At 38.9% G+C, this 14,791-nt stretch overlaps 1 protein-coding gene across 1 annotated transcript; it reads right to left on the bottom strand.

Annotated features, from left to right (window-relative positions):
• Positions 1-238: 238 nt before the first annotated feature.
• LOC138032935 (uncharacterized) lies at positions 239-14,577 on the bottom strand. Its single transcript, XM_068880656.1, has 8 exons — positions 14,261-14,577; positions 12,053-12,260; positions 9,075-9,385; positions 8,781-8,921; positions 6,706-7,028; positions 5,153-6,331; positions 3,897-4,164; positions 239-2,699 (listed from the first exon to the last, which is right to left on the bottom strand). The coding sequence occupies exons 1-8, from the start codon at positions 14,429-14,431 to the stop codon at positions 2,298-2,300; spliced, it is 3,003 nt and encodes a 1,000-aa protein (XP_068736757.1). The 5' UTR covers positions 14,432-14,577; the 3' UTR covers positions 239-2,297.
• Positions 14,578-14,791: the final 214 nt, after the last annotated feature.

The following is a 14,791-nucleotide window of genomic DNA, read 5'->3' as shown; positions in this document are numbered from 1 at the left end:
TGCAGACTGGTGGAGAGAATAGAGAAATTTTTTCACCTGGGTTTGTTGCTTAGATCATTATATACAAATTCCCATAACTGACATAAAAAGTAATGTATGGCAATCAGTAAGGAGAATTAACATTCATATCTTACGTATGTTCCTTTTCCTTATGCTTGCGTTGCTTGTGGAAATTCAGGAGTTTTAGACATGGTGTTGAAGGACTTTTCGGAGGAGAGAAGTGACTCTTTGGCAATTGGTTCTTTTATTCGTCTGACGAGCAACCGTAACAACAACTTGACTGCTCTGCTACTGTACAACTCAAGAACCGAACAAAAACTGAACTACAACTACTTTTTCTGGTACAATTACAGCATTCTTATACCAACTAGAGTCGACCTGTCAAGCCTACGTCAATCATGCGTCAAGTAACACATGCCAAGCGAAATAAGCTTGCGCAGTACCTACATAAGTATATTTTTCTTCGAGGAAACTGCTCGTTCAAAATTCTTTCACTTAGATTTTTACATAGGTTTCATTAACCACACAGAATCAAAAATATAAAAACTATAAAGAACATAATACCAGAGCCAAAAGCATGATGTTTGAATACTATTACATAACAGAGTCAAAATAAAGCACTGCACAAAAAGGGGGACGGGCTGAAGTCTCCGCTTGCTATATAAGCTATCAAACGCACGTGGAAAAAGTACTGTACCAGGGCAGCTGTACGATTCCCACTTGCACCAATTTACCATTCACTCCAAGGTATAAGGAGACTAAATTAAACCTGTGTAAAAGCCTTTGGAGAAGATACATTCTGATCGTCGCTGTCGCCGTCGCCGTCATACTGATAGCTCTTACTAATTAAAAGAATGAGGTTTTCTGACGGTAGATAAGGGCTCTACCAGATAAACTATTCGGTCCAGTTTTCTGAGTAAATTCAAGTAAAATTATGATAAATTTTACTCTGAATCGCTGAGACATAGCAAAGCGGAAATACCAGTGCCCCAATCCAGATTCTCTTTATAGGAAAATCCTAGATCAGCGTTTTCGTTACTGGCAACAATGTATGCAACCAATCTCTAAAGAAACAAAAAATTAATAAGGATAATGACTATAATAAACCGTAGGCCCGTGTCAAAACCCTTTAATGTTCTTCAATGTTTACAACCCAGTGGGATGAAAAAGACCCTTATATCTCAAAAACGAACTCGGTAAGCCCCATCTTTTTATTTCTGAAATGATATCAACATGTAAGAATGAAACTATCTTCAAAGTTTAAAAAATTATATGTGGCGGATTCAGAGCCACCTTAAATACTTGAAAATTTAAGGTAGCTCTGAATCCGCTCCACAGATTTTTTTTAAAACTTTTCAGAGACTTTCATCTTGGATTGCTACTCGCTTTTGTGCAATTAAAAAAAGGGGTCAGCGAGTTCGAGAGAGAGGTCCTGGAAAAGAGGTTAGTCTGGATCGCAATTCTTTTGAATTGCACTATGGGGCGTTTTTGAAGGATTCGATACAAACATGACGTCCCCTCAAGGTATCCAAATTTACCCCAAACAAGAATTTAAATGTAAGTAATCAAATTAGGAGCCATTTATATGGAAGAGAATTGCCTCAACCAGTAGATCTAGAACAGTGTGTAGTTGCAATAACAATTAAATAGATAGTGAAAAGTGGCTCCGGAATCCCAGTGAAAGCCATCACGGCTCTTGCCTTTTGGTGTAAAGTTTCTTGTCAACCTTTCAGGACGTCACAAAAACCGAGAAAACCGAGAACCGATAGCAAGGCGAAAAATCAATCAATCACAATCTTTATCTATGTGTCTAGGAGTTCTTGCGCCTTATTGCGCTGACTAGGAACACATTCAGGCCAGAATGCAACACCTTGCTCTGTTGTTATCAAGTAGTGTGTGGGATCTTTAACGTAAGGTCTCACTGACAGAGTTTATGAACAAGGATCGTGAGACAGAGCCTTTGGTTTATCGTCCTTATCCGAGAAGATTTGAAAGTCTAACAATATTTGCGGCAGTAACTTACAAAGGGAAGCACTTTCTCATCCGTTAATTAAACCGTGATTTGCTTAAAATTCCGATCGCGTTGAAAACGATTATGTACGCTTTTGCGGTTATCTTTGCTCTCGGCTTCCCCTTTTCTGTCACTTCCTGTTTTCACTACATATTTTTTATGTATAAGCTGTCGAGTACTGAGTAGGATTTTCGCTATCACATGGAAAAGAAGCACATTTAAGACATTTCTCAACCAGCTAGTGTACTTTCTATAATTATTCGTTAAAAATGATAAGGCAATGGCATCACGTTTCCTTGCACAGGTCTGTTATAACCTGTTCGCATTCCTTCGCGGAGGGTCGTTCTGTTGGATCTGCCGCCCAGCATTTTTTCATGAGCTTCTTCCAGGTATTAGGGGGGTTGATGCAGGTCTCGTTATGGGCTGGACGAAGGCCGTTGTTCACGTGATTAAAGAAATCTTCCAAAGTTTTGAACCTGAACATGGCATCACCAAAGGCTTGTTGTCCATACCACATCTCCCACAGCATAATGCCCAAGCTGTAGATGTCTGCACTGAATTCGTAGATCTCTGAATTAAACACCTCAGGTGCTATGTAAACAGGAGTTCCTGCCAAAGTGCCGGTGATGTCAATGGCGGGTTTGGATGCACCAACGTCAGTGACGCTTACTGTGTTATCTTCAGATAGCTTGATTAAAAATGAAAGGTAGAGATAAACTAATGTAGAGAATTTACCATGTTGAACACTTTACAAGAATTTTATCGGCTCGTGTTTTACTTTTGACCTTTCCTATGACTTTTTTTGACTGGTGTAATAACCAACCGAGAATTCTCAACACAAAACAGACCAATTTAATACAAACTGGAAATCCGGTTGCACATCATGTGACCAACATGTGAAAAACTTAATGTCACGCCAGACTGTCACTCGTATACAAAATGTAAGAACTACATCGCTATAACTGGTACAATCGCGATATTTCTTGAGGTCACATTTCCTTTGATATTCAAATTTGTCAACCACGGAACAAAAGAAGTCATTGTTTCAACAGCCTATTAGGTTCTGGTTGGCATATTAATAACCATGGGTGACGTCACGAGAAAAACCGCTATAGGCCACTTTCAAAAATACCATAATACTCCAAAAGTTTGCATTAGTATTGTTTCCATTTTCTCATGGGACTTACAATGGTCCCAAGAGAAGACAAAAACAATGCTAATGCAAATTTTGGAGGGCAAAGTGAAACAAAGAATAATATTATGGTATTTTTGAAAGTGGCCAATTGGTGTTGATTGACAGAGAATCTATTGTCTCACGGGTTTCCGTTACATTGTTAATGTAACCTTTTTTGCGGATTTGTCAGTTTAGTCACAAGCTTTCTTTTTTTTTTTTTCCAACATCTGTTCACACCTTACCTCGCTCAACTAAAATAAGAGGTTTTTCTGGCAACAATTTGCAAGAAGGAATTAAATAACCAGCAATTTTATTCCTGTTTTCAGTACTGGTGGAAGAGGATTGTGCGCTTTTGTATAGAGTGTTTCCACTCACCAGATCAGTAACTCTGTTTTTCCACCGAAACAAAAGAAAACGTTTGCATGATAATAGAGCTCAATTCCCAGAGGATTATTAGTTGGGTACACCGACACGGCCGGCGTTCCTTTGTTTAGGGATACCAATATGGCCGCCGTGACGTCACGTGAAAATACTCTATACTGACACCCATATTTTGTCTTTGATCAGTCTCTGTCTCCCAGCCCCTGAACTGTGGTCCAGCATTCAGTTTAATATTTCTCTAAGGTTATACTCTTCGTTATTGATATTCCACAAAAACGATGTACTGACTCTTGCAATTTTAAAGATTAACAGAAACGCAATTTTGCATACCAAAATGTTTCCCAGCTTGAGATCTCTGTGGATAATTCCTTGTTTGTGTATGTAATCCAGTGCATCGGTAATCTGTATCACCCATTGACAAACTTCTCTAAAGACACCAGGATTTCTAGCTTTCCCTGGACAACTTTGTGGTTTCTCATGAAGTCGACTCCTTAAGTTCTGCTCGCACTTTTCCATGACTAAAATCACCCTCGTTTTGCCGTCGTCATTCAGTAGCGAGGTTCCAAAAAACTTTACAATGTAAGTGTGTCTCAATTTTCTGATGTAAAGAAAAAAATAAATGCGAAGGCATATCAAGGTATATACGGTGTTAAAAATACCTTTAGCTGTAAATGACTATGTCGTAGATTAATTGAGGCACAGTAGGTCAGTGCGCGGCCCCTGAGTACGACTCCTGGATCTCACATTCTTGTTTCCACTTCTTTCCTTTCATTGTAGCTTAAGTAGCGTTAAATACCCGTAAAACGGAGCACTGATGGAGAGGGGGGAGTTAAATGAGCGCACCGTCGACCTCAGGTTTGTCAGCTGAATCGAGTACTGTTACGAGTTATCCACCTTATGTAAGACGAATGCAAGCCCTCAAGTTGTTGTTCAAATGTTGCTTCAAGAAATTCACTACTAAACCTGTCACGAAAAATAAATTTACGAAAGGGATGAAAAGTATGCCTTGATATAGATGTTGCCGGTAAAATTCGTTTTCAGGTTGAATCCCTTTTACCTAGGTTAAATTCATTTGGTGATCCTTATTTTACCTGGTTTGAATACGCACTAAGGTTAATTAAGATTATTAAGCCTAGAAAAAAAATAGGGTCAGGTTAGGATTAGTTTTGGTTATCATACATGGATATCAATTGACTTATTATGCAAAAGGAAATGATGAAATGAAGCGTGTTGAATTAAGCATGTTCGTCGTTATAGTGTAGTGGCGAACCGGAGTGAATACCAGTAAGTGCATAGGACAGTTCTTTGTTCACTCACTATGTTGTAATGTTGAGATTAAACGGGTAAGTGTATGAATACAGAAATCGATAAGATAATGCGAAACATTAAGATGTGTTGAAATGCGTAAGACAGAGCTTGAGATAAGGTCTTGGTGTTTCCAGTCCGTTTGTGGGGTTGATAGCTGTTTTACACTACGTAGAGTGCATATTAAACCTAGGTAAAATAAGGATCTCAATTTAACCTAGGTAAAAACGAATTCAACCTGACACCGGATTTGACCGACAACACAGATGTCTATCGCTCACCTCAAAAGTTCAACCTCTGCCATGATTTGACAGGCGTTCCTGGGATTAAGTGCCTCACTGCACACCTTCAGTGCAACGGGATGGGAGTGTTGATCTTTGGTGATAGTTCCTTTGTACACAACTGCAAACGCACCACTGCCAAGGCGATGGGATGCGTCCTCCTTCCAGTCCAACGTTTTCCCATTGACATCTTCGCCAAAGACGTCCTCGAATCCGAAAACTGCAAGATTTCCTCCAAGCGCAGTAGCGTCGTCCAAAAGTGGCCTGTAGAGTTCAATTATCTCATATTGCCCTCGGGTTTCTTTGTAGAGTTGTTCACATAACATTTTGTCAGCTTGGATTAGCTCTGGAATGCGGGCTTGGATGTTCTGAAGACAGATTTTGGCTTCTCGCAGTTGTTCTTCGACGAATAGCCGAAGAGCATAAGGATCGTCCTTCAAGAATTCGTCGAGATATTCTGCCGATTTCTTCGCCATGAAAGCGCACTTATCTTTTTTGTAGGTCTCTATGTTTCCATTACCGAACATTTGCTCGATAGCTGTAGCCGCACAAAACATGCTGAGGCCGGCAAAAACATGAAAACCAATCATTACCGGCAAAGCAAGGGGATCCGCTGCAACAACAATTCCAATAAAAGCTGCAGGAATAAAGAGGGAAGCGAATTTATGGACAATTCTTCCGAAACTTGTTTGAGTGCCACCTACGTTGTGAGCAATAACAAAATTCTGAAGATTCCGCAACTGCTCCTCTACAAAATTGTAGTGCACCTGAAAGCGTTTTAAGAGGGATTTTCTAGCGTTTGAGAAGACCTGATTATCCTCTTCCCATTGCTCGATGATGCCTTGAAACCGTGCTGAAAGCACTTTCCTGATTTGGTTTTCGGTCGCTTCCCAGGAATTTTCTGCTTTCGGGGCGTCATCCAGGGTCCACGAGGTAAAGCGCTTCTTCACTTCTTCTGTGGAGAGATATTTGGAGAGCTCCGTTATTGCACCATCAACGTGAGTATTGAAGTCTTGTTCAAGTTCTTGCATTTTATGGGTTTGCCATCGACCAAGATCCACCAAGCGATCGCGAATCTTTCTCATCATTTTGAAGAAGACGTCTGGTCTTTCATTAGAGGCGTTTGACACGAACGCTTTGGCTTGCAAATTTATTCGAGAAAGAAGAACGTCTAACCACCTGCGACAAAATTTCGAGAGAAGCACCTAATTTGTCAATGAAAAGAGGGTAGTTTGACTGTTAATTAGAGAAGGCCCACACTAAAAAGTTCAAAGGATTTCAACATGTTTTTTACTTTTCTTGTTATACATTTTAGACTGAATAAGTTCCGAGTTTGCGGTAACGGGTGTTACAACAGCAAGCCAGGAATTTCATCGGATGAATTTTTTTTAAAATTTCTTTTTATCATTTTTTTTACTTTAATTGGAGAACAACTGGTAGGTTTCTCGGGGAGCAACCTTTAGATCCACGAAACCGCATGAGTGTATGATAGAATCTCAACTTTACAATGCAAAATTTGACTTAGAGACATGTAGGTTACGTACGTTCCCTACCTCCAGTGAATTTCCAGCCGACATTCAATGCCTTTTAATACCATAGATTTAATTCCTTCCATCAAGAAAGAAAATTCGTCGGTAACAATCCCCTGGTTTTGTCGTTTGGTGGCATTTAATGTGGAAATGTAGATGATCTGTGATGCAGGATCAAGGCCGGGCCAGCATCGTTGCAGATTCCCGACTATGTGGGTCTTGACCTCTTCTGCCTCTTCGTCGGGTATCTGGTCCCACTTGTTGCAAACGAAAAGAGCACACTTTGACGGCAATTGGCCCTTTCCCTCAAGATATACATTCCTAACATTTTCCAGCAATTTTTGAAGCTGCAATTTCAAATATAGTCACGTTAACGCCTTTTTAGCCAGAGACACCTTTTACGATATTTTATCTCATTTTATTAATGCCTGGCTATAGACCAGATATTTGTAACAGGTTCCCTAGGAAAACGTTTGTCTGTCCTCAGCCCGTCAATAGACCTAATCGGCTAACTCAACGTTGTACCCAATTCAAATCTCCCGGGATTAAGAATCTTTGTGTTTTCTATTTGCATGATAAAGAAGCATTCATATTTAAATTATATGGAAATACCTGGAACAACATTGAGTTAGCCGATTTGGTCTATGGTAACAGAAATACTTCCAAGTTCCTTGACAAACCCCTAGAGATTTTTGCCAGCTAAAAAAGGCATTCTACAGAATCCTTGTTGAAGAAATTCGCGACAATCCACAACATTCTTTTAGTTCAAGTTCAGATGTTTAGGAATTTTTTTGTGTAATGTCTTGGTAATGTTTAAAAAAACGAAGCATCAGTGTTTTATCGGGTTTAAAAACACGAAGCGTAGCCGAATGTTTTTAGACCCGATTAAACACGTGCTGCGATATTTTTGAACGGCTTCAAAAACATTCAACAAAAAGCGTGTCCCTCGGGAGTTCGAACAAAGGTTCAAATTGTGAGGGGAATATATTAGCATACAAGAAAAACAAGTGTAAGCAGAATGTTAATTTTAAAAGCATATTTTTTTCCTTCAGTCCTTTCTTTGTTGCAGTAGATGGTTGAAGAAGGGGGGGGGGGGGGGGGGGGGGGCGTTACGTGACATCCCGAAGGACGGCTGCCAAGGAGATTATTTTGCGTAAAGACCGTTTCATTTGAGAATAAGCGATAATAGACCCTTTTACAGTTGTAGCTAAGTTACCTGGCCTAAGAATGGAAGCCAGACTACTGGTGACTCTGTTTTGATACAAATCTTCGTGCTATTGTAATGTTAATATGCACTAATTAGAATTACAACAACACAATTTACATGATAAAAGCAATGTGGGCAATACAAGGTTACCGGCAGCCTCGCAGCCGTTCATAGGCTAGGTCGCTGAGCAAACAACTGTAAAATGGCCTATTGCATTATTTGTGTATTCAGCCTCGCAATTCCCTGGGACTGACGTCAAAACCGCCACCAGGCCCGGGTTGCTCGAAGCATGGTTAGGGCTAACCAGCGTTAAATACCATGGAAACCTATGGGTTTTGACACCTCTTAACCAACGGTTAGCGCAAACCAGGCTTCGAGCAACCGGCCACAGGCTTTTTAGAATGATCGTAGATTACCAGGTATAATTTAAAGATTCACACACGTGACGTTTTATCTATGTTTTGATAGGCTGTTGGGCACATGAATTATTAATGAGTTTTTGAAGTATCTTTAAAATATTCTTCTTACTGAATCTTGGGCGTGTGTGAAGCTTCATGTTCTCCAGACAATGAAGAATGTTAATGTCTTTGATATTTCTTGTGGTCTGAGATACATACATTTTAGGGGTGGAGAGGGTGATTGTGGGCATAGCACATCGTGCCTGCTGTTGTGCACAACGGTGATTTGAACAGACGATAGACGCTTTGTGTCTCTGAATGAACTTAAAGGATTTGTTCTGCGTTGAATGATGGACGTGAATTCTGATGGCATTTTTAAATTCTTTCCTCGTGACCGCGAGTAAACAGCAGTTGCCTTATGAATGCACTGCGTACACGATAACTTCATATGGTATATTTTTGAAACAGTTTCACAGCTTTATTCAATCACTTACTCTGTCTTTCTGAACTCCTCCGGCATTGCAACTGCTAATAGTGTAAATGAATGCAAAGGCTTGAGGCAAGTATTGAGTGACGATCTCATCCATATTTTCAGATTCTCCAACACCAGGACTGTCAATAATAACTATTCCTCTCTAAAAGATAGAATATCAAAAGAGGACAACACAAAGGTTTTGGGTTATTAATTCCGTGTAGTAAGTGATCACATTGAAGGAGGCCAAAATCATTTCGTGTTGGTTATATTTGTCATTACTTTCACTAATTAAGTGCCTTTACCAAATAATTACCTCTAGTAGACTGTGAGGCCAAAATAATTCAATCTTTTTGTATATTGAGCCTTCCCCGCGTTCGCTCTCCAGATGAACATAAGGTGCAATCTGCTTAAGGTAGCTGTCCCTTTCTGGATTGTCTTCTAAGGGGATCACTTTTGTAGGCTGACCCGTTTCTGGATCCTTGTCCTTGAAGTGGGCCACAATTCTGCGTTCTTTTCCAAACTTAAGTTCAAATATGGTAGAGGTTGTACTAAGGACAGAATAAGGACAAATTTCCTCTCCCATAATAAGATTGATCAAACTGCTTTTTCCAGAACTCGTCTCACCTATGATTGTAAATGTTACAGTTAAATTTAAATTCGGGTTAATTTCAATTTCAACCTAGGTCATTTTATTTTAAACTAGGTTGAAATTTAATCTAGGAAACACAAACAAAAACCCGTCAATTATTAGCAAGTACGTGTAATACATTGGTAAGTAGATTGGTCCTAGAGGTGAATGGATGAACTTTTTCATGAGTTTTTTATAAAACCCCAATCATCGTTAAGTCTAGGCACTGATTTAAATGGTTAGCATTAAGGTTTGGGTTAGGCATACTTCTTTCTCAGATTTAGAAGCACAGTGTTCATTGATGAATCTCCTTCGGAGGGAAGGAGGCAACAATATTGAATTATCCTCTGAGGAATAAAAGAACTGAAACATACATGATGCATTGTTGATTTTTAATTTGCTTCGTTATTTCCTCTATCTTTTGCTTACTTTGAATCGTAATAATCAAAAGCAAGTAAAAACAAAACTTTGAAAAGTCAGGAAAAAGGGTTTCGTAATCTATTGATCAGAAGCCATTCTCTATCGTAAGTGTTATTTCTTTTGAATTATCAAATAAAATATTTTGTTTTTTTTTTATTTTATTTTGCTAAGTCTGTTTGTAGTGATAAATCCAAGCTTTGTGATTATTTTGGCACAGTCCCCTTCAAGTTTTACAATTTGAGCAAGAAGCACGTTTGGATAAAGGGGCGCGTCCTTTTCCCACTCATTAATTTTCAGCGGCACATAATCCCAAACTTCGAATTTCTTTTTCTTCTTCGCTTTTTGGTGTATGATAACTGCAGAAGGCAGACTACTGCCTGCCTAGAAAAATAGCACTGATAAGCATTATTTAAGTCTATGCACCCATTTCAAATAGTGCTGATAAACAGTATTTAAGTCTTAACGCCCACTTTAGAGCGGCTACAATCTTGAACAAAAAGGGTTGAGAAAATTAAAAACAGGGGTTATTTTGCGCACTACGTCCTCAATATCGCACATTATTTGCCATCCACCCCTCCCCCCTACAACCAATGTTGATAAGCCCAGGTTCGACATGCTTTGTTTCGTCTAGCAACATTGATCAGGTTGGGAGGGGGGGGGATGGGGGCAAAAAGAGAGCTTTTTTTTCATACTTGTCATCGGAGTTTAGTCCAACAGCAGAGTTTTCTCAACAATTTTGTCCAAGATTGTAGCTTTCTTTGCCTGTGATTTAGGGTAAGTCTGCAGTCCGCGGTCTGCAGTTTGCAAGTGTCAGATACCGCTCTCTTTCAATGTCTGGCTCATACACCTTATTCCAAAATGGCCGCCATTTTAGTTTTCTTTGCTCCATGCAAATTGGCCCTCATGACCTCGTTTAAGGTTAAATATTCTTTTGGATTTTACATTTCAAAAAGAGGGCATAATAGCCAATTTGCATGGAAACAAAAGAATACTAAAATGGCAGCCATTTCATCCCCTGCTCTGTATTTGACGTAGAAAGGAACACAAAGTGCTGCCTTCATAATTACACCCGTAAATGGTTAGACTTCCAAGTCTTCTTGGATAGGGACTGTAAACCGGAGATCCTGTCTCATAGCCCTTGCTGCATACCAAATAGTATGGGACGTTAATAAAGAACCCACTCACTTCTCGAAAAGGGTAGGGGACGTTGTCCCCGGTGTTGTGGTCTAACCTAATCTGGTCGGGGGTATCTTTTATTTCCTAAATAAATTGTAAACTGCGTAACAAGCAGTCTTGCCAAAGTCCTCCATAAAAAGCATCTTAAATTAGTCCTGAAAAGCCCCGAGGAGAGAGACTAATAACTTTACTTCACTTCACTTCAGCTGTGTTTTGTCCACTCATTCGTGGCTTTTTGATTTCTTTTCTCCGAGATATTCCGAAAACCACTTCGTATGGCATTTTGGCAATTGTTCTGTGAATGGTTATGTTTTTGTTACAAGAGGTTTCTCCAAGGTGATGACACCAGTGGTTTGGTGACGAGTTCTTTTCTTTGATGAAACTGCCAAGGTTATATTTTGTTGTTCTATTTGCCCGTGCCACCATCCCTTTTTCACAGTGCGAACACTGTATTTGCGGCGAAAATTGGTTTGTCATCATGACTAGACATGATACCTTGTTCCCGGTGGATTTTGCATAGCGACGTAAAAAAACTTCGTACAACATTTGACTATTTGTCCTTTAAAATCAAGAGCCCACCTCTTGCAAACAATTTTGCCTTTGTTCAACTGGAGACTCAGATCATTTTCATTCTTCTTGAGATAAATTTATCCACCCTTTAACTTCTTCATAAAGTTCCATCGGCGGCCATACAACTGTGTGGATGAGCTGAAATTGTTGTAAGTCTCATTTTATCATTTACGCATGTGCGAAATTGTGGAAAGGTGAAGGAGGGTGTTTCTTCTAATTATCTTCTTTCTTATTCCCCATAAAAGTCCAGGCCCCACTTTTTTTTTTATTACATCCCCGAATATAGGGAAAACCTTTTTTTAGACAGTTCGTAATAAGCTAGGTTGAAAAAATCAACTTAGGCTGATCAGAAATTAAAATTAACCTAAATTTAATACAACCTGTAACATAAACACAAAAGAAACATGGTAGATGAGTAACTGTATCCCGGTGACAGCAAAGTTGACTAAATCATGATTCATTTTTTCAGATAATCTCTACAAAATTTAAATAGATACCTGCCACAAGAAGAAAGTATTCCTTTCGAGTCAGTTGTAATTTGTGATTTTTGATGTTTTCTTTAACGTTTGGAACTTTCATTTGCAGTAAATTAAGGAATTTCTTATCCATCTTCTTCAAGCAGCCTTCTGTATTTTCGAATAGATCCAGTAAAATGAGCCTTTTCCTTTCATCTTCGTCTTTGGCTTCAGACAAAATAGAAAAGGCCTGAAAAAAGCAAAGAGTTTCTCCTTTATGCGCTTCCATGAAAAAGCTGAGTGCAGTATTGAAAATTTCGAGTTCGAGCAAGTGCGTGTATTTGTAAACAAAACACGAACTAACAGTCTCTAACCCTTTTAATATTCAATTTGAGTTCACTGCTGGCGATAGACTTACAGTGGCTTCCCGCCCGACCTGTTTGAATGAGAAAACAATGAACTAAAAGAAAAACAAATGAAAACAAGAACATTCAATGCCCAAGGATCTTTAATTTACTGAAGAACACTGTAGAAATCTTGAACTTGAAGCCATGTACGTTTGAAGTTAAAGAACACTGCACAGCTTTTAAGCGTTATTGCAATAACCACTCTGTCACTTTGATGTCGCTAGGTAACGGGAACTCACGTGATCAATTTTAACCTATGACGCGTGCGGATTTTAGACAGTGAACGAAGATTGAATATTAATACTCTCTTAGGGCCGATTTACACGATACGATTTTGTCGCATGCGACAAGCTCACGACAGGCCTAAGACATGACTTACGACTGTCGTAGCGTTTTAAAACATGTTTTAAAATGCTACGACACTTTTCCTGACGTACACAACAATCGTAAATCATGTCGTGGGCCTGTCGTAAGCCATTATCGCATGCGACAAAAATCGTACCGTGTAAATCGGCCGTTACAGTCTGATTTGGGCTCCTTTGACAGGTGGGCGACAGATTGGCAAGTCAAATTAATTTAATGCAAAGAAATGTGAAGTAATGAGAATAACGCACAAGAAGGACAAAACCGAACCCTCATACTACTTATCTAACATGTTATTAAAATCTGTAAATTCGTATAAGGATTTGGGTATTAACATATCAAGCGACCTAACTTGGTCGTATCGTGTAAATCTAACAGTAATTAAACAAAAAGCCAGTAGAATACTAGGCTTGTTAAAACGAAAACTTGGCTGCAATAACATGGTAATTTTCTCTATGTTATATAAGTCACTTCTAAGACCAAGTTTTGAATATGCTTTTCCGGTATGGGCTCCATATATATTAAAAGATAATTCAGCTATGGAAAAAAATCAACAAGTAGAGCATCACAAAATTGCCTTAGGACAACGACCTCGCGCGCGAGATACCTTACGAGGAGAGTTGCAAAATGTGAAACTATTGGAACTCTTTAGAACATAGAAGAGACTCTGAGAGTATTTGTCGCTGATAGAATGCTACAAGATTGTATTTGGTCTAAATGGCTTAGATTTTTATGATTATTTAGAGCCATAATGTAGGAGTAAAACGACTAGAGCCAATCATCAATATACTGAGATCCAAACGGAATCAGCTAGGGTAAATTGCTTTAAGTATTCTTTTTTCGCAAGAATCATAAAGCCTTGCAACAACTTACCTGACCATTCAGCCGCCTGAAATGACTTACGAATATTTAATAATATTAAGTTTCAAGAGTATGCAAATCTTAAGAACTCACAAGCACACTAGCATTTTAATATTTTAAAAGTAGAAATTTACTTTTATATACGTGAAAATTTGATCGCGCAGGAGATCATCATAGCGTTAACCTCAAGGTCTTCCTATTTCAATTTTTACTGTAAACCTTTTTAAAAAAATTTCTAGTTAAGGCTCTTCTTGTTTTGACCAACTGTCTTAGCCTGATAAAGTTTTGTCTTCTTCATCCAAGTGTATAACAGACGAACACACTCGGTGTGAAGACTTTTCAAAATTACATTAATTGCACTCAGTAGTAAGCGGTGGCATCAGTTGCAGTTCTAAGAAATCTACTCAAGCGAAGTCGTTTAATTAATCTATTTCAGGCATTGCAAGCGTTCTACGTTTTGTAAAAAGGGTGCTTTTTGATCAGTGCCATGATGTCTTCTTGTTGCTGGAAACTGATTTCCTTCGTACATTAGAGATTATGAATAAGTAATTTCAAGAGGACCAGAACTTTGCATCTAGTTTGCTAATGACGGATGCATAACGAATTTATCAGTGGTTACCTTTCCAGCATTCCAACTTGGCTTTTTCGATGTTTGGTGTAGGGCATATGCGTCTTTCATTTCGTCAAGCGTTTTTAAACCTTTGCATGAGATGCCAAGCGCTTTCATTATTTCACCCATTTCTAGGATGTCGTCGATCTTCTCGATCTCTTTCTGTGTACCACTCGCCATGTCGCATTAATGAATAAATGCAAGTATTCCGTTAAGTTCAATTCTTGGGTTAAATCAGTCTTAAATGCAAAGTGCAGAAGATTTCACGAGACGATGACAAAGGGAGTGCCGTTTTCACAAGACAATACCCCGGATGTTGCTTTGTATGGCGCTTTAATTGGTTCAAATTCAACCTTGCGAATTTACCAAAACTTCTATCCACGAAAGGTTTAAATTCATCTAATACTGGATTACTGGATTGCGGCCCTATGCCCCATTGGGGGCAATAAGGACTAATATATAATACTGGATTGAATTTATCGAAACCTGAAATTCATCAAAACGTTGAATTCATCTGACTGTTAAATTCATCGAATAATC

The sequence above is a fragment of the Montipora capricornis genome, chromosome 14 (assembly GCF_036669925.1).
Source record: "Montipora capricornis isolate CH-2021 chromosome 14, ASM3666992v2, whole genome shotgun sequence".
Lineage (NCBI taxonomy): Eukaryota > Metazoa > Cnidaria > Anthozoa > Scleractinia > Acroporidae > Montipora > Montipora capricornis.
The sequence above is the reverse complement of the archived record's forward strand: the minus strand, read 5'-3'. Positions and strand labels throughout refer to the sequence as shown.

What these genes read in the sequence shown, in the direction of transcription:
- LOC138032935 (XM_068880656.1), bottom strand. Translation starts at nt 14,431, where the DNA reads ATGGCGAGTGGTACACAGAAAGAGATCGAGAAGATCGACGACATCCTA. An exon ending in ATACTTTCTTCTTGTGGCAG is followed by an intron (nt 9,386 to 12,052) that starts GTATCTATTTAA and finishes TTACAATCATAG; the next exon opens with GTGAGACGAGTTCTGGAAAA. An exon ending in TCAAGCTGGGAAACATTTTG is followed by an intron (nt 2,700 to 3,896) that starts GTATGCAAAATT and finishes TTTTTAATCAAG; the next exon opens with CTATCTGAAGATAACACAGT.